This window comes from Megascapheus bottae, chromosome 9, assembly GCF_031878675.1.
Source record: "Megascapheus bottae isolate mThoBot1 chromosome 9, mThoBot2.hap1, whole genome shotgun sequence".
Taxonomy (NCBI): Eukaryota; Metazoa; Chordata; class Mammalia; order Rodentia; family Geomyidae; genus Megascapheus; species Megascapheus bottae.
The window spans coordinates 63009848-63034093 of NC_143517.1; the positions used below are offsets into that span (position 1 = coordinate 63009848).

The 24246-nt window shown below is 46.8% G+C and overlaps 1 protein-coding gene across 4 annotated transcripts in view; it reads right to left on the bottom strand.

The window, feature by feature from the left end:
- Zfat (zinc finger and AT-hook domain containing) overlaps positions 1 to 24246 on the bottom strand; it is a 156531-nt gene that overhangs the window by 115659 nt on the left and 16626 nt on the right. For all 4 annotated transcript variants that reach the window (XM_090339445.1, XM_090339446.1, XM_090339447.1 and 1 more), the window contains exons 2-3: positions 20755 to 20931; positions 10306 to 10557 (exon numbers count right to left, since the gene is read on the bottom strand). In XM_090339445.1, the coding sequence (XP_090195571.1) occupies positions 10306 to 10557; positions 20755 to 20931 (429 nt within the window). The remainder of the gene's footprint in view (positions 1 to 10305; positions 10558 to 20754; positions 20932 to 24246) is intronic.

Consider the following 24246-nt stretch of genomic DNA (forward strand, 5'->3'; position numbering starts at 1 on the left):
CTCTTCTGGCGCAAAGCTAAGTATGTGTCTCTTCTGAACGCAGCATTTCTATCTCTAGAATCAACTCTCACCCCCATTCTCCCCCACCTATGTGCTGATTTCCAAGTTTCCTGACATGACCACCTTCCAACAATGCCTCATTTCTCACAGGAGAGAGGCCTCTACCCTTGGAAGTTGCCTAAAGCACTGCAGATGCTCTAGTTCTGTCCAGGCTCAGCTCATTGCAGACACAGTGGAAACATAGTGGAATGCCCTGCACTGGCCTCACATCTGTGATTTGCAGTGCACAAATCAGTGCATCCCTGCACTGGCGGATGAGCCAAGCGGGGCTGACCATAGATGTAGAAAACCAGCAAGGTAGCCACGCTGTTAGGTTAGGAGGTGATCAATGACCTGAGGCCCGTGAAAGAGACTGGGGAAGGGTGATGCAGCTTGTCACCTGGTCACTTCTCCCTGCTGTCTCCCTGGCAGGGTATAAACCCCGTGAGGGCCAGCGGGATTCGCATTTTACTTGTCATCCACCCACTGTGCCTAACGCACCAAGGGCACGCAACAAAGAGGACAGGAAGGGCTGCAAACTCACAAAGTGGGAAAGTACTTCACATACTCCACAACTGATAAGGCTGCATGTGTAGCCCCCTGCTGGACCTCAGGGATGCAGGCGGGGACGGGGCTGTGTTTGCCTTCAGGAGCTGAGACGCTCCCTTACGTGACAGAGAAGCTGACACTAATCACGCCCCAGCCACAACATACAGCAAGCTAGACCGGCCATCATCTCTTCCATTCTGGCTGCTCTGGTGAAAGGGTTGATCCCTGCAGAGACACAGGGAGGGGAGGAGGGTCAAGGTCTGGAATTCTCACTGGCAGATCCACCCAACATGCAAAGCCCTCTCTGTACAGAGCATACATTCAGATGAAGTGCCTGGAGAAGAGGAATCAACTGCATGGGGGCCATGGGGTGGGACAAGGTGGCAGACACTGGGTGAGGGCACCGCTGTCTGAAGGCAGTAGAGAGAACAGGTGGCCTGGTTGGTGGACTGGAAGCAATAACTGCATGACCATCACTGCCTTCTCTATGGGGAAACGGCTTGGTTCTAAGCGGTCTGCGCTCTGTAGCTCTGAACACCACCACAAAGCACTGCCTACCTCAAAGCCTACCTCACTCTGACAGAGCCAGGGGCATTTGTGCTAATGGCTGGGGCAGGCCTTCTGTGCCCTCAGCAGAGTCCCCACAAACAACAAGAGGCCATTTGCTCCTAATCACTTTATGTGGATGAATCACCCACTTGAGCCTCTGGAGGCCTGCTATGCGCTCAACTGCACAACTGGCACCTGGTGCAGCAGCGGCCTGCCACTCCAGCCTGGCGACTAGGCCAGGCATTTACAATGCCATTACTGCTGCTGCCCAGGGTATCCCAGGCCTTTCAGCACTGCAGAGATGCTGCTTGCTCTGAAGAGACCATTCTTGGGAGGTGAAGAAGCGAGTGCTCTGTTCAGCAAAGGCCTGGAAGACTCAATGTCTAGCAGCACACAGAAAGCTAACGGGTGCCCTGCCCAGTTGGTAGAAGACAACACAGAGAGAAGACTCCCACCCAGCTAAAATCTAGGCTCCCACCTCTTGCCAGCAGGACCTTTGGTTAATCCTCAAGCACAGAGTGCCTAATGAATAACTAGTAAGAAACACATCTAAGCTGGGTGCCTGTGTCTCAGGCCTACAATCATAGCTACTTGAGAGGCTGAGATCTGAAGATCCTGGTTCAAAGTTAGCCCAGGCAGAAAAGTGTGTGTGATACTTTTCCAGTTCACCAGTAATAAGACAGAAACAGAGCTCTGGCTCAAGTGATAAGAGTGCCAGCCTTGAGCAAAAAAGAAAACCCAAGTTTGAAAATAAAGATATCACAGTGGAAGGCAAAGAGAGACCTAAGTCAAAGCCTTAGGTCTTCCTGACGCTGCCTGGATACTGCTAAGATGACCATTTTCCACACATGCCACAGATACATGCTTAGTTATTAACGTTACTGTTTAGATCTGGAATGTTCGTCAAGGCCCTCTATGCTCAGGCTTGGTCCCAGCCCACGGTGTTATTTGAAAACCACTTCATGGTTTTGGAGTTTAGGAGATGGTCTCGGTAGAAGGAGGTTAGATCACTGCAGGTATGCACTTAAAGGGGATAATTGAGTCACACCACTTCCTGTTTCTTTGCTTCTAGGCTACCACAAGGTGAACAGATTCCTCACCAGCGTGCTGCCTTCCCACAGGCCCAAACCATAAAACCAGGGACTAAAACCAAAATAAACCTTTCCTCCTCAGCTATTATGTCATGGTGGTGGAAAGATGATAACACACCTTATTAAATCCAAGGTACTGTTCTGTTCTCAAACTAATAAATGTTCAAAAACACCTTCAGTGAACTCTTAAAAACAAACAAAAAAAAAAAGAGGTAACTTTAGTGAGATCAATAGCTGAAATCTGAAAGCAGAAAAAACAGAGTAGGTCATGTTATACCCCTACAAACTCTAGCCCTGACCCCGATAAGCTTCATGATAGGAAGGGTACAGTGCCAACCCCATCCATGGTGAGAGAGGGTGCCAGGGAATTACGTGGCCTCTGCGGCCGGTGGTCTTCCTCTGGTCAGTATCACAGAAGGGGCACAAACTACAGTACTATAATAATGCTTTATACAATGATCCTTATTCCCTGACCAGTTTGTAACAGTCTGCAATTTCATCAGCATTAACTAGCACCTGGACCTCCAGTTCCAGTCATGCACGTGCCTTTTTAGCCAAGTTTTTCATGTTTTACTCCTTGCCCCCTAGACTTTTTTTAGCAATGTGCTCTTCCAGAAAACGAGGCCCTTGGCAAAAGCCCTGGTCCTTCAAAGCTCATTCCATGCTTCATCACTGTCTGCCTCCAGCTGTGAGCAGCAGGGCACTAGATGGTGGCTTCCACTCTGTCATAGCAGGACCCTGACTTCTCAGGGAATCGGGTGTAATCAATGGGTAGGACATGACTTCTCTAATCATAGAGAGTGGGATCCCTCTCAGCCTCACACATCCATCCACTGAGCAGCACCCTGGCAGAACTCTGGCCCAGGAGTTAAAACCATGAGATCAAGACGCATGAGGTACTTTGCCAGACACTAAGTCAGTCAGTTTTGAAAAGGCATGGTGAAGAACACAGGATTCAGAGTCAGGGGAACCTGAGCTGAGATCCAGGTCTGCCTTTCCATTGGGTGAATTTAGAACCGTCTGTGCTTCTGACTGCATCTGCAGAATGAGTCACTTTCAAGTTCACATGAGTAAGCAAATGGCAAGCCCTCTCTCAGAATTAAGGCCGGCTCAAGCCTGAGTTTGCAAATGCAGCCGCCCCTGCGACCCAGGATTCCAGTCAAGCTCAGTCTCAAACCTCCAGAAATCAGCAATACACAGCATTAAAATAACTACTATTGTGGCATATGTTGTAATTATTATATATAATTAGTGGTTACTGCTGATCTCACACCAGGTCTGATTTCTAAGTTTAAAGGACCTCCATCGCTACGATTTAGGAAGAATAGACATGTTATAGGAATAAATATAGTATATACAGGTTTGGTGCCATCCATGTTTTGGGGAATCTACTGAGGTCTCAGAAAATACCCCCTGGGATAGGAGGGAGTCAGTTCTTTATGGTTTCCTTTGGCTCATAATAATAAAGGAGAGTGGCGACAGATGGCCTGCCTCACCCTTCCACCTAGCCTGTGTCTTCCCATAGCCTGTGGCACCCTGGCAACAGTATCTTTTGATTTCTTGACATCTGTGCAATATTGCTCTTCAATCCTAGCAAATTAACATAATTCTTTATATTTCATTTCCTTTGGAAATGAAGGCAGTTAGAAAAGTGATAACATTGCACAGGGAATACAACAAACCTTACAGTGAGCAGATGTTTGCTCATGGGTATGCACATTTCTGTGGAAGCCCTGCCCCCACCCCAGGGCAGGGCACTCTACACAAGGAGGGCTTTTGGCTGTCCCTCTTGAGAGCAAATAATGAGCAAAAAAACTGTGTCTCCAGGACTTAGCAGTCTTGCTGGCCACTCCTAGTCACTGCACCCAGCTCTATAGAGAGCCATTTGTCAGGCAGAGTCATCTGACTTCCACTTGGGAAACCATTAAAGGCACCAGCAGAAGATGAAAGGGAAAAAGGAAAGGGAAAGGAGGTGGGCTCTCTCCCTCACTGCCAGGTCACCCCTCGGGCCTGCCCATGGAGTTCTGTGACCCTTCATCCCCAGTAACAACAACCCAGTGTTCCAGCTCCCCGCTGCTCCAGCCGCAGCTGTCTGAGGCTGTTCCTGAGCCTGCCCACGTCTTCACCAACAGTCTCGCAGTGAACTCTCAGGGTGCACCATCTTCTCCCCCTCGGACTTCTTGCGCCTCTCCATCTCTATCCCAGCTCTCCTCCCTCCTACTGCAGCCCCTCCCACTCACCCCTTCTACCATAGGTTCCTACTCAGGTCAGCAACCAGGCATAGCGGAAGCTGATGGAGCCTCTAGCCTAGCCTCAGCACCCAGAGCCTCAGGGCACCACTTTCCTCTGCTCACCATTCTTCCTCCCTTAAAGGGGAGCTTGCTGCTGCCCACCCAGGACCTCCCTGGCACATCCTGAGAAAGCCATCCTTGACACCAGGCTCCTCAGCTTCCACGCTGTCCCTCTTCCTCTAGGCCCTAGCCTCGTCCACATCAAGTGACCAGCATCCTCTTGTATATCCTGCAGTCCACCAACTCAACACGCAGCCACAGCTAACTCATCCTCTGCTCTGCCTCAGTGTCAGAGCTTCCAGGCCAAGACCTGGGCAGCCTCCATGTACTCCCTCAGGTCCTGTGAGTCAGCATGCTTCCAGTGACCCCACACTGCCGAATCTCGACACTGCAGGACTCTCCACAGCCTCCTACCATGAACCTGCCAGCTCCCTGGCACCCTACCACACAGTGCCCAGCACCCATGCCCCCACCCCTCCTCACTTCACCCCAACCTCTGCTTCCAAAGCCACTCACCATGCTTGTGCATGCCAGTCAGTTTCACAGCCACTTTAACACTTAGATCTCTCTTCACCGAATGTCACATGGTCAGCATCCAGACATTGCAGAGACCCAAACAGCAGACACTCAAAGTCTCAGGGCCACAGCAGAGATGCAAAAGCGTGTGTGTCCACACTCTCCCTCCAACTCTGCTGAACAACTCCCCTCCCCAAGAAGCAGCCCAGGGGATGTAAAATGCCTCAAGACCTTTCCTGCTCGCCAGCCTGACTCCCCAGGGCTTCTATAGGAAGGCCCTGCCTGGTTTCCCCACCCTGCACATAAAGGTTGGGCTTGGCATCTGAAGCTTTCACCCCTGAACTCCTCACAGAACCTTGACGGTAACATGTCCTTCAAATATGGTGGGCTGAGTTCATAAAGGGCAGGTAAAGAGTTAAATGTAAATGCAATCAGTTTGTAGAAATTAGTTCATATGCATTCATATATAATTAACATTGCACTAATATTCAAAAGTACCTATTCTAAATTGCCCCTGAACTAATTAAATCTCAGAAAGCCTTGGAGAGTAAAGTGTTATCAGCCATATGAATAAAAGGCCCAGAAGAGCTGTCAGAACAGCAGACTGATAAGGGATTATATTCTAGGACTCTGCCACCAATGTGTTCCCCACTGCTAAGACAGCAGTTTAGAAAACCTCCCACATCCAAGGTAATTCCGCCTAATGCTGAATATGCACTGCTCTGCTGTTCCTGCCCGCAGGCCTTCCCGAGTCTCTTCTTTGCTGCCAAGAGGGAAGGAGTGTGAACACCTCCACCAGCGGAGCTGCTCTGGTGACTGCTGCGAAGGAGCCTGGGAAGGGCAGGAAGGGCAGGAGGCCCTGGCATCACACATCAGCCCCCCACCACCATAGCCTCTCAGCACACCTCCCAGACCTCCTCACCTCAGTCTTTGCAAATGCCTACAGTAACTCCACCCCACCCCTGCCCCGCTGCAACATCAGCTCAGAGGTGGAACTCAGGTCTGCCCGGAGGCTGAAGCTCAGCACAAGGAGGGGTGGGGGAGATGCTGGTGCAGTGCCTGAAAAGACAGGAATGACACTGAGATCTGAGGATGAGTGTGAAATGACAGGCAAGGGAAAGGGCGCTGGTGTTCCGAGGAGAAGGTGACATGATGTGGTGGAGTGTCAAGCTGGTTCAGGGGCTGCCAGGGCTATAGACCACTGGAGTCATCCACTGGGGAAAGAAGGAGAGGCTTTCTGAACAGAGAGGACAATGTGCACCAAGCAGGGACCCCAGGGCCTTCAGAAAACACCACAGAGTGGCAGGTGTGGTGGCTCACTCCTGTAATCCTAGCTACTCAGGAGTCTGAGATCTGAGGACCGAGGCTCAAAGCCAGCCCCAGCAATAAAGAATATGAGACTCTTATCTCCAATTAACCACTAAAAAAAAAAAAACCAGGAAGTGGGTCTGTGGCCCTAGGGATAGAGCAGTAGCCTTGAGTTGAAGAGCTCAGGGACAGTGCCCAGGCCCAGAGTTCAAGCCCCATGACCCACCAAAAAAAAAAAAAAAATCACTACAGGGCCTTGGAGACAAGGTAGAAGTCAGGGTTCATAGCCTGCAAGAGCCAAAACCTAGAAGGGTGTAAAGGGGAATAGGCTCTGAACTGTGGTGGGTAACACGGAGGGTCACCTTTAGAGCAGGGACGAGGTCTCTCTGCCCTTAGGTGTCCACCAGCACAACACCACCTGAAACGGGCAAGAAGGATGCCAGCACACAGCTGGCACTGGAACCACAAAGATAGACAGAAACTTCATCAGTCACTGGTGATGGCCACCAAGCATTTCCAGTTCTCCCCACTCTGGGAGTATGACAGAACTGCACCTCCTGGTCCCCTGAGGTCAGATGAGGCCTTGTGACTCCTCCTGGCCAATAACTGTGAGGGCAGAAGTGCAGATGTCAGTGAGTCTCTTCCCCTCTGGTACCACAACAAGGGTCAACTTACTCACTGTTCATATAAGATAGATCCTGAGCAAGCAGAGCTATGTGAGTGAGGACCCGTAATGGGCATGCAACCCCAACAAGAAAGCAAATGGTGGGGGTGAGAGGTTTCAGGTCCAAGGAGCTCTGCTCTAGGGACATGGCCTGTATCACCCTGATTGGCAGAACCAGCAACAGATGCATGATGGGAAGAAGAAGAACAGGACAGAGCCAGTAGGGCAGGAGTAATATAGGGGCAGGAAGAGTAGTATAGGGGCAGGAAGAGTAGTATAGGGGCAGGAAGAGAAGGGGAGAACAGATCACAAAGGACTGTGAGCCAGGCCACACGCCCACACGACAAGTGTGCCCGCACTGAGCGCAGAAGGAGGCATCTAGTTTCCACTTTTCTGAGCAGTACAGAGGAGAAAATGTGTGCCCACAGGCAGCAAAAACCAACCTCTGATACCATTCCATGCCTTTCCAAGGAGTGGATCAATAGTGTTCAGAAAATGACTCTGCAAGTGTCCAAGTGCAGCTCACGCCACTGTCATGGAAAAGTTGGCTGTGTAACTAACCCACCTACAGCAGGAAGCAGACAGCAAAAGGACTGGAGAAAAGATGTCCTGAAGAATATGGGTGCATCTTGGGTACCACCAAGAAGCCGATGCCTGGCCTGCTGTAAAAAGGACTTAGCAGTAACAGAAGAACATTTTACAATGCTCCTTGCATAAAACAACCCAAAATAACAAGCTTAGGAGGTTGAGAAGCCACTTTTACAAACTTGACATATTGATTTCTGTAGGCTGCAAAATGTTTTTCAAAAACACCAGCTGTTCCACAGAAGGAAAGGGAGGGAAAAAAAATCTCTTCTCCAAGTTTCTCTTACTATTTAAATGCAGAATAAAATAAATAAATGTTGAAGACATATCAAAAGTGTTATTTTAACTTGCTGGGGTTCAGAGAAGAGGAAAAAATGCTTGTTTTGTTTCCTCCTAATTGCTGTTACAAGCCAGAGTCAAGGTCACTCCTTGGAAATGTCACTTACCTGCTCTTTACCAAGAATGTATTGAAAGAAGATATGAAAAGGGACGTGGGCCTCAGCCACTGGCAACAGAGTGTAAGGTCATTCTGCAAATATATCTGCAAGGTTTCCGTTGGGAGGGGCAGAGCACCCCCAAACTCCCACCTTCCCATCAGGTGCTAGGATTAATGTCCATTTAGATCACACAAATCAGTGGCCGTTTTATACTAGAAAAGCTTACGATTACATAGGGAGACTGTGCCTGTCCACCACCACGTCTGCCTCACCCTAATTATTCTAGACGAGGCAATCAACTTCTCAAAACACTCACAGGAATGTTCCTTTCTTCTCAGGATAGAGAAAATCCTGACAGCAGCCCAAGTGAAAGGAGTCAGCTCTACATCCCGCAGGTGGGACATGAGAGGTGCCTATGAGAGGGCAATGAGTGGAAGACTGGATAACCATCACTTCTAGACTTCACGTTCCTCAGTTATCAAATCAGAAAACGGTCTCAACACAAGGGGTTCAAGTGACTCAAATGATCTCATACCATGTGATTCCATTTACATAGCATTCTCAAAATGACAAACATGGACCTGGAGAGCAGACCTCCAGGCAGGAGCTGGGGGAGGTGTCCTCTGTGGGATGGGACAGTCCTGCCTCCCACCAGCGGTAGGGCTGACACTGTCTAAAGAGCACAGGTGACAGGGATCTCAGTGGTCCTTCTGAGCTCTCAATATTAGGCTACTGTACAAGATAGAGGGGATGGGGAGGGGGAGTAACTGTTCTGCACTATCTTTGCAATGTCCAGTAACTCTAAAATACAGTGGTTTTTTTTCTTAGAGACTGACTTTTAGCTGCTACACCCTTATTTTTCCTGAGAATCCTGATTTATAAAATTTCATCTAAATTATATTTAACATAATTCCTTTGTCTATATTTATATTTATTGATATAAATGTCTTATTCTCCAACTTATACAGATATAATCTGTATATGAATCCATGATGTAAGTATAATGGAAGCATGCAAGTAATAGAGAAACAATAGAATCCCCCTTCTATTATTTATGGAGATGGGAACAGACTGCTAAGCTATGATCGAAGGAGCAAGAAACTGGGACAGAGAGTAAAGTGTGAAAGAAAAAAAAATTACAAATAAAATGAAAGACAAATGGAAGTTACTCAGGAGGTAGAGATAGGGAGGATGATGGTATAAGGCCAGCCAAAGCAAAACATTTGAGAGACTCTCTCTTAGAAAGCTCGACCTTGTGGCACATGCCACATCCCAACTACAAAAAAAGCACAAATAGGAAGACGAGGCCCAGATGAGCAGCAGCATAATTGCAAGACCCTATTAGAAAAACAACAAAAGCAAAAGGACTGCGACATGTCTCAAGTGGAACAGCATCTGCCTGGCAATAGGCCGTGGCCTCCAACCTCAATATTTTCTAAGTATCAGTTGATGAACTGTTCAATAATGCACCCCTTCTGTGCTGGACTTTGCACCCCCAAGAGACTTCTTTATCATATTTAGGGTAAGGAATTTAAGAGCAGAAATTCACAGAAGGATAGCCTGAGTCCAAAGGCCAGGTTTCCTTTCTAGCTAATGGACCCCAAACAAGTTACTTCTCTCGGTGACTGAGTACTCTCGTCCGTCCAACAGGGAGAATACAGAAGTGGGCATCCACCCAGCTATGGCATCTACCGGGACAACTAGGTGCTCTGGATATGGCAGGGACTAAGGCGTGCACAGGTCCTGCAAGTCCCAAAGCAATCGCCACACAGCACTGCTTTCATCCCCATGGTACAGATGAGAAAGCTGAAGCGAGAGGGTGAGAGGGTGTGAGCAAGGGCTGACTGTACACGGCCTGTGCTCCCACACCCAGCAGGGCATAGAGCGCTTCCTGAACTCAGGGTATAGATGAAAATGCGGACAGCGATCCAAGGCCCCCACAGCGGCCACAGGACCACAGCGGAGGTGCCCACCATGCCCCCCCCCACCCCCGCTGCTCTTTCTCCCAAGAAGCTCATCTTTAGATGTGCTTCACGGAAGCAACCTCCCTCCCTGCTAGTGGCCACCTGCTCTCAATTCCTATCAGCAGCTGCTCCACCGCTTAAAGCTAGCCAGGAACTTATGCAGAATATGCCTGTGATAGTCTTCATTTTCTGCAGGAGCACCTGCGAGTCAAGCCTTCTAGTGGCCAGTCAGGTCGCCCTGGGGGCCTCGGATATCGGAATGGCAGCGCAGCGCAGCGCAGCGCTCAGGCGGGTGCCCTGGACAGCACTCACCTGCATCTCCCTCCTCCTCACCCAAGTTCAGCACAATGATGCAGATGTGCTTCCGCAGCTGGCGCGTGTTGGAGAACCTCCGGCTGCACTTGCTGCACTCCAGGCTGCTGGGGGCAAGGCTGCTTGCTTCGGCGGCAGCCAGCGGCCCGCCCTCGCCTGGGGTCGTGATGGGCTCTGCCTGCTCCTCCTCAGTATTGTGCTTCTTGGTGGACCCCTTTGGCCTGCCTCTCTTCCTCTTCATGACCAAAAACTCTGTAGAGGAAGCAAGACAACACAATGGAGTCACACAAGGGGCCTGAGACACGCACTGAATTTCTGGGTATAAGAAGAGGTTTGGGGGCCAGGAGTTTGGCCTAGTGGTAGAGTGCTTGCCTAGCATGCACGAAGACTCGGGTTCGATTCCTGGGTACCATATACGTAGCAAAAAGCCAGAAGTGGTGCTGTGGCTCAAGTGGCAGAGCCCTAGTCTTGAGAAAACCCAGGGACAGTGCTCAGGCCCTGAGCCTAAGCCCAGGACTGGGAAAAAAAAAAAAAAGAAGAGGAGGTTTGGGCTTCACGACTTACTAAAAATGAAGATCTGGAACCGTTTCAGAAACAGCCCACTGCTAACATTTTTAGCGCTACTATTACTCTATTTTCGAATGGATACCTGATTCTAAGCCACTGACTACGTCAAGACTACCAGCTGTTCAGAACCTTTGCACACACTCTTACTGGAATGCTAGGAGGGTGAGTTGGGATACTGTGGTCCAGTCCACAAATCCTGCCCTGCCATCAACCAGCATTTCCTCTTACCTCAGAAACTGCTTCAGGACTTTCTTTGCAAAAGGACTCACAGCTGCTTAGCTTATCGTGTCCCTAATGAGTTACACAACTGTTCAGATTATTTCAAGGAGTCAAGCTGTCCCAATGGAAAACAAGTAATTACAACTTAAAGCCGCAAATGATAGGGCAAAAAAGATAATTTACTACAAGACTTTTCAAGTTTCCTAGAGATCTAGTGATTTGAAACAGCCCTGTCAGAGCTGCAAGAGAACAAGTTTCAAACCACCTGCAGGGAGAAGTTCCAATGTCATGTCTCTTCCTTGGCATCTCCAGAATGAAGATGGGAGCTGAGGAGGGACTGAGAGCAGAGCCTCATGTGCAGCTGTGAGGTGTAGTGGGGTGGTTTGGGGGATGTGACTTGCCAAAGAGGGCTATCCTGGCATGGCATCAGGGTAAAGGCAGAAGTTCTGGGACAGGCACCAAACCAGGCACACCTTCAGCCACAGGGGTCCTTCCTGCTCTCTCTAAAGCTGTGACTACACAGAGAAACATCAGTCACTTTATCTACTGCATCACCAAGTAGGTCCTGTAATTCCGAGGGTCACATGTATGTCTAAGTCACTGAGAAAAGCCACAGAAGCAGTGAAGAGAAAGCTGACCCTGAATAGTTTGGGCAAGGAATCCATGTTGGCACAGGCTTCCCAAGAACTCAGGAAGACCAGGTACCAGAATGGTGCTGAAACAGAGACACCTCTGGGGAAGCAGGGCCTCCCCGCTGTGATACCCAGCATGTGCCAGTCCTAGTGGAGGATCCAAGCCAGAGCCTTCTCCAGCCAGGGCAGCAGCACAAGCTCGGCCATCTATCTCTCTACATCATCCGGCATGTTGGGGAGGTCAGGTAAAGGTCCAGAAGAGACACTAGGTAAAACAAACAACACCATAGGCCCCTGGATCCCCCACCAGCACTGAGCTCTGCTAAAAACAGATGCTGCATCTCCCTATGCATGTGACCACAAGAAGAAGGAATAAAACCTCCAAGTGAGGACGAGGCCCGTGCTTCAAGTCATGAAAATTCCTAGGACTATTCTCCACCGCCGTGCACACAACCTTCGAAGGCAGCAATTTGTATCAGAGGAGCAGCAGAGTCCATAAAATTCCCACCTTGTGTCACATCATCCAAGCTACAGAATCACTTGTGAAAGCTCTGGCCCATGAGGAGCTGAGGCCCTACTGCACAGACAGAGGCCATGGCTCTGAAGCTCCCAAGGGCAGGGCTATGCCATCAAACATGATCTCAACCCAAAGGGAGGCCCAGCCCTTGTCTGCAGGACCAGGAGGTGACTTCAGGCCCCTGATTTCCCTCCTGCAGACATGGCTGTGTCCTCTTGGGGATTCTGGCATTGGTGATTTATAATGGGGTGATTTATAGTGGCCCCAACCTCCAGAAGAATGTACAGGAGAGCTTTTAGAAACTCTGGGAAGGCAGATGCCACCCATGAGAAACATGCCATTGAGACCAAATGGGATGAGAACAGCCAAGTGTGGTTTGCTTCCTGGGTAGAAATCCTCTTGATGCTCTCATACATTGTAGATGTTGCTTCCAAAAAGACTCCACAGGGCCCAAGAGTTCCACTGAGAACATTCCTGATCCTAGACTGTAGGTGTAGTTCTGTGAATGCTTTGTGCCACTGGAGTTTGAACTCCGGGCCTAGTGCTTGCTAGGCAGGTGCTCCACCACGGAACCACGCCTACAGCTAGTTCTGTGAGTTCTTCAAGAAAAGTACTGAGCTTGAAGGAAACTACCGTTTATAGCTAGGTGATCAGAGAGGACGCCTTGAAGACCTCCCAAAATCATGGGAGTCTAGTGGGGAACTGAGCCCTGTCATAGGAAATGGGCACACCAACATGGCAGTGCTGCCTATTTTCCCCAGAGGGGGATGGGACGATGATATGCTGCCTGCCCAGCAGGAACAGTGGCCCTGTGCTGCCAGGTGATGTCTGCCCACAGAGCAGAGATGCCTTAAAGGCACAGCGCTTTCCCCTCAGCACCCAAGCCAGTACTCAGTAAATCCCAGCAGACTGAACTGACACAGACATGCAGTATGGAATCTGGTAGTCAAGGAAGAACATCTCATTGGCCCTGAAAGCCTCAGAAAGCCCCAAGCACAGGGGTGACAAAACTAATCTTCCATCCTCCACATCCATAATTCAGAACCTCCAGACCAATTAGTTAGCTAAAAATAAAACATTCATAACTGAACTCAGAATAGTTTAGATACTGAAAACAACTTACTGTCCCTCATTTTACAAAAGGAGGTGACAATCCTGGTACTGCACAAAGAAAACTGTACAACTCCTAGGTCAAAACGTTTGAATGGACTGCCAGTGACTCTTCTTCCTGAATCCTCTGGCTCAGTCTGCTGCCAAGCTCGGATTTGCTCCTGCAATTGTATATGGCAAAGTCTGCCCCTGCTCAGAACAACTGAGCAGCTCACACCTGCACAGAGTCTCCAGCATCCAGCCTTCTGCTCTATGTTCTCTCTGCCTCTAACCTTTGTCTACTGTCATTCATTGACTCTAGAACTCTCCAGTACTCTGGATAAGTTTGCCAGACTTTTTAGGTCCCTTAGCATGTGATCCAACTCAACTCACACGCACAGACATACACCACACACACACACACACACACTCATCTGCTCTTTCCTCTACCTTCTCCTCCATGGTTCAGTGCAATTTAAGACATGCAAAGATGATCCATTTCTTTTTTTTTTTTTTTTTTTTTTTGCAAGCCTGTGCAGAGGGTTCAGAGAATGCTGGCAGCCCTGGACTATCCCCACATACACATCCAGTATCCGTTTCCAACAGGAATTAAACACAGAAGAGATTCTATTTTATCATCTCTGTTAATAAAAGTGATCCGTTATAATACTGAGCTTTACACTTTAGAAGTGGTTGATAAAGTAGTCATTGTTTATTATTCTGGTCACAGTCCTTAAGGTTTTGATTTAGAATATCTCTTCTATGAAACTATTTCCCTCCCAGCCAGGCCGCAGCTAGCACTAGGGTACACAGATCCTAAGAGGCGTAGGCTGGGGATGAGACCAGCCTGCTGGCGCTCTAGCGTCACAGCACAACCTCTAGTCTCACCAGCTTAAGATTTCAGAAACCCCTGAAAGACTAACATTTCAGGGCCCTGACAGTCAATCTTCCTGACATTTATTTCCAAGGCCCAGGAAGCAATAGAGGAGACTATGAATTATTTATTAGAATGGAGAAACTCAACCCTTTCAGGTTTCTGAAGAAAGCACCATCCCCTCTGTGGGGACAGACCGTACCCTCTCCACAGCACAAGGAGGTGGGGGCTTCCCAAGCTTGCCTTGCCCTCTCTACTTTCCTACGGCCATGATCAAATACCTACCTCAGACAACACACTGCAGCCTTCACCCATCTGTCCTTGGCTTACCCCAAACACCTCCATCAACATCAACCCCATTACACAGTCCATAACATTGGTGCTAAAGATGAATGAATAGGTAATTTGCCCCAAGGGTACAGAACTAGACAGTGGCAGAGCCAGGATGTGAATCCAGGCCTGTCTGCCTCAAAGTCAGTGAATTCATATAGGGTTAGAGTAACACACTCCTCCAGATACTCGCACTGACTTTGTTTGTGACATGTCCAGGAGAGACAGCACGTAAGATTAAGTACAGACGGGACCTTTCTAGGAAGCCTCCTTTTGCCCTCCAACTAGAGTGTGTGACCTTTACATCAGCAGCTCAGACTCAACTCCAGCGAAGTCCCAATCACTGTATGCAGTACTTGCAATCTACCAGGCAGAGGATACTCAACACCAGTGCCCACAACACCTAGCACAGCACCCAGGCTCACCACAGACAACAATAAACTGAAAGTGACATGAAGGAGAAGTTTCTACAAATGGTCTGGAAAAGGGAGACCATAAATGGCCAAGATTAGAAACCCCATATATGTTCTTTCCTATGTGAGCACAACCGACATGGTCTCTGCACATCCACCTATTTGTACACACATGCCCAAGTCTCACTCTCACAAACCCAATCATATATGTACAATCACACACACACACACACACACACACACACACACACACACACACACACACACACACACACAGTTACAGAGAACAAGCTCAGCCCATTAGGCAATTTCTTCCTGGATCACAGCCAGAGATTTGATTAGGGAAAGGGGAAAACATGAAAGGTCATCTTATATGAGCAAAAAAAGATTAACAGGCTATAAAACAAACCACAGGATTTAGGAACCTTTATGTTACAGAAGGAGACCAAAATAATAAATCAATTACTGCTCAGTTAAAAGTCTAATTAAACCATTTCAAGTATCTCTCAAGTTAAAATGAATCGTGAAGGTTAAACTGGAATGGAAATCATTAGAGAGAAACTAAGCTTCTACAAGCCTTAGACTTTATAGACTCACACAAAAAGAAAAAGAAAGAGTTGGAGTTCTTAATGAAAGACTTTTGAAGAAATTTCTCATCTTAAGAGGCTGAATTTAAAGTCTTAGAGACTCTTTTAAGATTAAACTACACAAGCAATTATTCTTTAATTGTATAAACAAAAAGGAATGTATTCAAGGAGAGTTTAAGTCAAAAGCAAACTGTTTAATAAAGAAAAATAACATAAATGTAGTTCAGTGGTAAGAATCTATTATTAGAATTTTCACTCCTTTTGCATGCTTCTGCTTTCTATGGTTTAAGTTATTCGTGGCCACTTCCCATATAGTCAGGGGCTATATCTAAAATATACTAGAAATTCATATAACTCTGGTGAGATTCACAAGCTCTACTGAGCAGTTTTGAAAAAGCCTACTTTAAAGATGAGCTAAGAGGGGCCAGGAGCTTGGCCTAGTGGTAGAATGCTTGCCTAGCATGCACAAAGACTCAGGTTTGATTCCTCGGTACCACAAACATAGAAAAAGCTGAAAGTAGTGCTGTGGCTCAAGTGGTAGAGCTCTAGCCTTGAGAAAGCTCAAGGACAGTTCAAGCCCTAGGACTGGCAAAAAAAAAAAAGGTGAGCAAAGAACCTAAATAGACATCTCTACAAAAAAAGGAGACATAGAAATGGCCAGCAGGTACATAAAAAGGTATGCAATATTACCAATCATCAGAAATATGCAAACATTAACTGAAATATGTATTCACAAGAAGACTATTATCAAAAAGACAAGAAATGACAAACGTAGCAAGGAATTAGAGAAACAGGTATGTTGGTGGGAATACACATCTCTGCATCTACTATGGAAAAAAAAAAGTACAGAACTTCTTCAAAAAATAAAAAGTAGAATTATCATACAATTTAGTGATCGTATTCCTGACTATATATGAAAAAGAAACTGACTCAATGGCTTGTCATGATAACTACACTCCCATGTTTACTGCAGAATCCCTCCTAATAACCAAGAGGCAGAAACAACCTAAGAGTCCATTAATAGATGAAGAGACTGAAGAGATAAAACATTCATTCGTATTCACTCATTCATTCTCTGTCATACACACATACCCATACATTCATTTTCTCTCAACGTCTCTTCTCTTCCATCTCTGTCTCTTCTCTCTGTCTGTCTGTCTGTCTCTGTCTGTCTCTGTCTCCCTCTCTTGTCTCCCCCCTCTCTCTGTCTCTCCCTCTGTCTCTCTTTCACACACACACACACACACTTTAAGGTACCTGGGCTTGGATGTAGCTTAGTGGCAAAGCACTTGCCTAGCAAGCTCAACACCCTAGGCTTGATCCTCAGTACAAAAAGAAGACAGAACATCCTACGATACAGATGAGCCTTGAGGGCGGTAAACTAAGTGTAATGATTTAAGAAATGCTTTATGATCTAATATGCAGAATATTTTGGGGGGAGGGAGTTATGGAGGCTTGAATTCAGCCTGAGCACTGTCCCTGAGCTCTTCAGCTCAAGGCTACAGCTCTACCCTTGAGCCAAGCCCCACTTCCCGTTTTCTAGAGGTTAACAGGACATAAGAGTCTCAGGTCCTTTTGTGCCCAGGCTGGCTTTGAACCTTGATCCTCAGATCTCAACCTCCTGAGTAGCTAGGATTAAAGGCATGTGCCACTGTGCCTGGCAGTATATGCAGAATCTTTAAAAATTCGATTCAAAGCCAGGAGTTTGGCCTAGTGGTAGAAAGCTTGCCTAGCATGCAAGAAGACCCCGTTTTGATTTCTTGGCACCTTATACATAGAAAAAACAGCCAGAAGTGGTGCTGTGGTTCAAGTGGTAGAGCTCTAGCCTTGAGAAAGCCCAAGGACAGTGCTCAGATGCTGAGTTCAAGGCACAAAAAAAAAATTCAGTTCATAGAAACAAAGAGTATAATTCTGTTTTCTGGGGCTGGAGGAGGACAGAGACACGTTGGTTAAAATTTGAATACAAATTTTCATTTACATAATAATGAATTTCTGAAATCTAATGTAGAGCTTGGTGATTACATCTAGCAATACTATATTGTATGCTTACATTTTCTAAAGTTGATCAAATATTCCCATCAAAAAAGAAAATAAAAATCATAACTAGATAAAGTAATATAAATGTTAAATAATTTGATCCACAGTAAGCAATTCAAAGTACATACCTATATCAAATCATCACATCACACAGATTAGATCTGCATCCTTTTGTGAATTATGCATCAATAAAGTTGATGGAAAAGAAAAATCTGAAATCAATAGTCTCTCTTCCAAACTATAGCACACATATATTCATATATAGAGAGACATATATACCACAGAATATTTATTATTCAGCCTTAAAAACAAACTTGTCATTTGCAGTAAAGTAGATGGAACTGGAGACTATCAGGTTGAATGAGATAAACCAGGCTCAACAGTGTAAATACTACTTTTCTCTAGACAGAAAAGATGTCTGTCTACATAGATATACACATACTTATATATACACATACATTAGTAACTGTTTGGAGAGAAGACAAGAGAATAGTGGAGGGCGAATGGAATACATGATGTCTGTGTGCAGGGCAGGGTAAATTCCGCTGAAAGCTGTTATAGAAGCAGAGGAGTGGTTATGAGAGCGCAACAGAGGTCAATCTGACTAAATTATAATACGCACATGGGAAATACCATGGTTAAAATCTCTGTACAATTAGTACACTTGAAAAAAAACTTTTTTAATGACAAGGCAGTAAAACAGGTTCGGTTGGGGGACAGGTATCAGTGGGAGAGGGAAGGGCCAATCGAGAGGAGGACCGAGAGTGAGCTGTGGAGTACTTCATTTACATACATGAACACAGAACAGTGAAATCTGATAAAGCTGGAGGGAGAATGATGGAGGTGGGTGAGTTTCTGGGAATATCACCTTCTACAGCTAATAAAAATCTATTACATATAGATTCCAACTTCCAAAACTGACAATTCGGGGGAGTGGCTCAATTAGCAGAGCACTTGCCTGGCTAGCAGGAAGCTGAGTGCAAACGCAAGTTCTGCTGAAAAGCAAAACAAGAAAACAATGATAATTTCACAGAGTGCCTCTTTCACTTAGCACACTGGGAAGGGGTGCCAGGACCTCAGCCTAAAGGGAGAAATGATGCAACGTCGCTGACCAAGGGGCTCCCTCGCCAAGACAAAGCCATGGGCGCAGGGAACAGGAAGGAGAGCCTTGAGACCCATGAGTCCTGGGAGCTCAGAGGGAGGGGCTCTAATCCCACAAATGACAGCGAGCAGTCCTGCATCATGGTCCCAAGCTGCGCAACTCCAAGGCATTTGTAAGAGTGAGCTGGGCAAAGCCACTCTGACGGCCAGGTAGAGGCATGGGCCTGCATTGGTCAACTGCTGCCTTGCCAGCAGCAGAACTTGGAGCTGAGTGGTGGTAAGAGGAAGAGATGGGCATGGGGTCAGGGGTGGCTGAGGGAGGGGGTGGAGGGATCAGATCACCAGGAAGGGAAGGCGGATGGTGCTGTCACTAGCACTGACAAGGGACCGTCAGAAGTCAGAGCTCACACTTCACACGACACCAACATGGCATCCAGGTGAGTTTATCAGCTGCATGAACTATCACTGGCTCATGTGTTATCAAGAAATAAAAATGTAAAATTATCTTCTCTAATCATTCCTCATCAAGTAAGAGGAAAATCTTAAGCAAACACGAATATAAAACCAGAGCTTTTGCAAGAGCAGTTCTCACATTCTTTCCACATTAATTCGCATGACTTCAGTCTACCCTATGAATCTGACCAAAGAAACAGCTCATTTTTCAGGAGTTCATGCACCCCAGAGTTCTGACCCCAGAGGCAGTTACACAAACACTCAAGGTTTCTAACAAGAGCCTTGGGTACCTCTCTCTGGGAAACCACACTCTTACTGGCATGAGATGGCTCCACAGGAAGAGGTCCCAGAAAATGGCATGCATGCACAGCTCCTCCCTGGGGCCAAGAGTCAAGGCCCTCCCTCGCCCTTCAGATCAGGCTGAATGTCAGGTCCTTGGTGCTTGGAGGATGCTTTTAGTGCCCCATATAAACATCCCTCCTCCCTTTCCCTCAGAGCAGATCACCAAGCACATGCTGTAGGCTGACTGTGTATAACTTCCCTACCCCTTCACACCACCATCTGCTGAGAGTGGTGCTGACAGAGGCTAAATCCTCCTCATATGCCATTGCCAATTTCAGGTGCTGGGTTTTCTAATGCCACAAACACTAAGCATTGGAACTTCCTAACTTCTCAACAACTTAAGCCTCTATCAGATGTATTTCTCCAGTACCTGGGAATGGGCCAGAGGGACTTATTAACCAAGCGTTTTCTGTCTGGAGCCTCCTCGCCTTGTTAATGGTGTCCTACAGATGATCAATAAGCCAGCCTGTTTAGAAATGCCAGTCTGAATATTCCAGGAAAGACTGGCTGGATTATTACTGTGGCTAATGAATCCTGCAATGAGATATTTACCGCCACACCCAGGGCCTCTGCATTGGAGACTGGCTATTGTCCCTCATCACATTAAAAACAGTTTGGAGGGGGACTACTATATGTCCTCTCCTCCTGTGATATCTTCTTTAACATCTGTGGGGACCTAATTACAGGGCCTGCATGGCCCCTCCAATCCACACACCTTCTCCACCGTATTGATACTTCTCCCTCTGCTGACAAGATACATCTCACTCTACACACTGACTGTGAACCTTAGGATTCGGCGTGAAGCAGAGCTTTACAACGTGAATCCCTGCTAGAGGCTTCCACTATCACTGTGGAAATGCTGTTACTGAGATTATATATACTAATTTACTGATTATGCACAATAGCTTTCCTTTACCATCCTCTCTGTGTCACCCTGGCTATCTGCACAGCTCTGTTCATTTTTCAGACAAACCAAGTAAGGGCTGGATGATGACTGGCTGCTTCAAGTGATTCAGTGCTACAGCTGGGCTTAACCCTTACTTCCCTAACAATTAGCCCCTGGTGTTCTATATGGATACCACCACTTTCTTTTACTCGTTCACCCACCGGCCAGGCACTGAAGGAATGCCTACAGGCGCTAGGATGGGGAATCCAAAGTCCCAGCCTCACTTGAGACAATTGGACAATTAGGGAATTTCTGGCAGGATTTCTAGGCTTCTGCCATGCCTGTGAAATAGATGGCTGGCATTACAGGCACTCGCCACCCCAGCAGGCCAACTGCCCTTACCTTCTCCAGTCTTGCTTGGATTGGGAGGCTCAGGAGTACTCAGAGGCCTGAGGGGAATGATAATGTCATCAACATTAACCCCTTCGTCCCCATGCTTCTCAGACACGTGGGACAGGAGTTCCGACTGGTTTGGTGAGAAAAGATTACAACATTTACACATGAAGATGGCCATGTTTTCTGTAAGAAAAAAGAAAAAGGAAAGTATTTTTATTTCATCTTCACATAAACAATGCTTACTCTCAAGAATCAAGAAAACACCAAGAGTTTCCAGTTTGCACAATCACCAGTCTCCAAAGGATACCTCAGGTGGTCCCAGGTACCAGAACATTCTTTCTTCAAGTCTCCTATGAACCTCCCTCTGACCCAAATCCACTCAAGAGCCCAGACTCCTGCATGGCACACCATATTCAGGTGAAATATGGAGCTCAAACCAAAAAGCTACCGGGTGCTGGTATGTTCAAGCCAGACTTCAATCAGGTGCAAAGAAAGATTGACCCAAGTAGTGCTTCCCAGGAGCCAAGACACCCTTCCATGTCTGGCACAAGAACTAAAAAAAAAATAAAGTCAGGAATCCTTGCTTTTTATTAGGCTACTTAATTCGTATTTAAAACATCATGACTGTTCACAAAAATCTGGTAATGGTCCATTATGTTCTCCCATGATACTAAGCAAGAAGACATGGGGGGGGGGGACGGTACTCATTCTCTGTTTGATAAAATAATAATAGGCACACAATATTCAATTCAGGAGCTAAGATGGATTTTTGTTCATTTCACACTTATGCTTGAAAAGAACAAGGTTATGAAGGAAAGGACATGGCTTTGAAGCAGACAGACCTAGATGTCCTGGACACTGGAAAGCTGGGCGACCCTGGAGAAGCTGGAATAACTCCTCAGGAAGCACCAGGAATCCCACCCTGGGTCCAGCACACTCTCCTCCTCCAGTATGCACTTGCACACGCAGCTGAACCGCAGAAAACCTCCCAGAGTCTAGTGTAGTGCAGGATCTCACGGACACTCAACCGCCTGGCACTCTCACAGGACTGTCATGCCACTTGCTCTGTTGAGGCTGGAGGAATGGCTGGCAGACCAAAACATCACCAGGCCCTTTGCCCTCCAGTCTTGCCTACATCCTGTGACTCTCATTTCCCCCACCCACCTGCTTCCTCACCCACCTCCAGCCGCACGGTGGTGGGTATCAGGGTCCACTCAAGCACTGGCACCCACGACGTGGGCATGGGGGCAGTGGGCACTGGGAGCAGCGCTCATTCCCTCACCTTAGACAGGGTGCAGAACTGCTGCTTCAACACTGAACTGTTGTGCTGGTTGCCTCTGAGGCCCCCATCACCTGCATCTGGAACACGAGGCTTCAGACACTGAGCTGGCTGGTATGAAGATGCAGTGCTCTCAGCCAGTGCTGCTTCTCTCCCCAGAACCAATTCTCCCTTTCTCTGGGTTCTCATTCCCACTGTTCTCCTCCTCTTTACAACAAAACTTCCCTGCCAGAAAAGACAAGAATGAAGGGCAGCAGTCCACCTGTTTTGCTGGAATGACTACAAACTCTGCAAGACATGGGGCTCTGTGGATTCACAGAGGGTACTCCACCAGGACGCAGCAGGGGCAATAAGGACCTCAGAGACTCTCGCCTACTCTACAATGCATGAAACAGAAATTTAACAAAGCAGAACAACGCTTCGTCAATGAAACTCCCTCAAGAATACTGCCAATCAATACTTCATTTTTCCAAGAAATGTTTTATCCTAAGGAACTTTAAATGCTGCCCAAATAAGAAGAGGTTATGACAGTGCTTTTTCCTTTTCTTCATTTTCCCTTCATGTCATTTTCAACATATTTTCTGCCCATCCTGCATCAATCCCATGATTTCAACTGAACAGGGTTTGTAATCCCCAGCCCATGTGGAAACTGAGGCCATAAAAACCAAGAACCTTCAATGAATGGGCTCAAAAAGAAATGCAAAAGGACAGAAGACTCTGATCCTGAAGGCGGTGTGACAGGAACAGGATCAGAACTGCAAAGCAAATGGTAAGCAGAGCCTGAGGGAGTTGTGGAACTATGGAAGAGCTAATAGCTGTGGCATCAGAGTGGCAGAGTACTGGAAGAGAATGGGACCGAAAATACCCAAAAACGTAATAGCTGAACATGGCGTAATTATGGGCTGAAGGTGAGGGGTAGTAAACTGCAGCTCCAAGAAGCTGAACAAATCCCAGATACATCATCATCAAATTTTTCTTTCATTTGTGCCAGTCCTGGGACTTGAACTCAGTACCTGGGAACTGTCCTTGAACTTTCTTTGCTCCACCTTCAGCTTTTTGCTGAGTATTTGGAGATGAGTCGCACAGACTTTCTTACCCAGGCTGGCTTTGAACCACGCGCCTCAGATCTAAGCCTCCTAAGTAGCTAGGATTATAGTTGTGAGCCATCCGTGCCCAGCTCCATCATCAAAATTTTTTTAAACTAAAAATGAAATAAATTGAAAGAAGCAAAGTAAACCAATTTCCTACGTAGGAAAAGACTTGGATGACAGCAGATTTCCCATCAGACACAATGGAGGCCAGAAAAAAAGTAGATCAACTGTTCTTCCAAGTGCTGAAGAACAAAGGTGAAGTCTCTAACTAGTGCGGACATTGTCAGAGGAAGAAAGATTTGTCCCAGCAGAAAGTGACTGAAAGAAGTTCTTCAAACAGAGAGGAAAAGATTAAACATAACTGGAACATTAAAGAGGGGGAGAGAGAAAAAAAGAAAACTGGACAAACATGGGCAAATACAATGCATTTCTAAGTTATCTAAATTCTGTGGGAGAACAGAAACAAAAGGCATAGCTTAAAAAAATGCAAATGCAAAATGCCTATGTGCTTCTGATCACATAAAGTAACATTTATCAAAATGAACTCCAGATAATGGAAATAGGAGGTTTTGCTTCCCCGTTGTTTTTGTTTTCCTCTTTTTTGGGGGGGAGGGGTGTCATGTTTGTTCATGTATCTCTTTGGAAGGGTAGAGAACAAATGCAGCAATGGAACTCACGAGATGCTATGAACTGGGAGACAGTGAGGGAAGGAGTGATACTGTCCAGAAATAAATGCTCTCATTACCTTCTGTCCATCACCTCTATAACAGCAATAAAAATTTTAAACTGTGATATGGTTCACAGAATAAGTAGAATAAACATTTACAACAACAGCGACATTCATTATGAAGGAGAGAGCTTGAAGGGATGCAAGGAAATACAAGTTTCTACTGACTTCTTAACTACGGCCCTCTGCACGTTACCTTTATAACAATTTAATAAGATCTTAAAGCAATGTAAGTTTCTACCTGTCACTTCCATGAGCCAACATCAGCAACATTCACACGACAAGAATGGATTTGAGCCCCACATCTCTATAAATACCAGCTGTAACAGCATGCACAGTGCATCTGTGCACTCAGGACAGCCATGAGTTGGGGCAGTGAAGAAGTTTTGCAGATGGAGGGC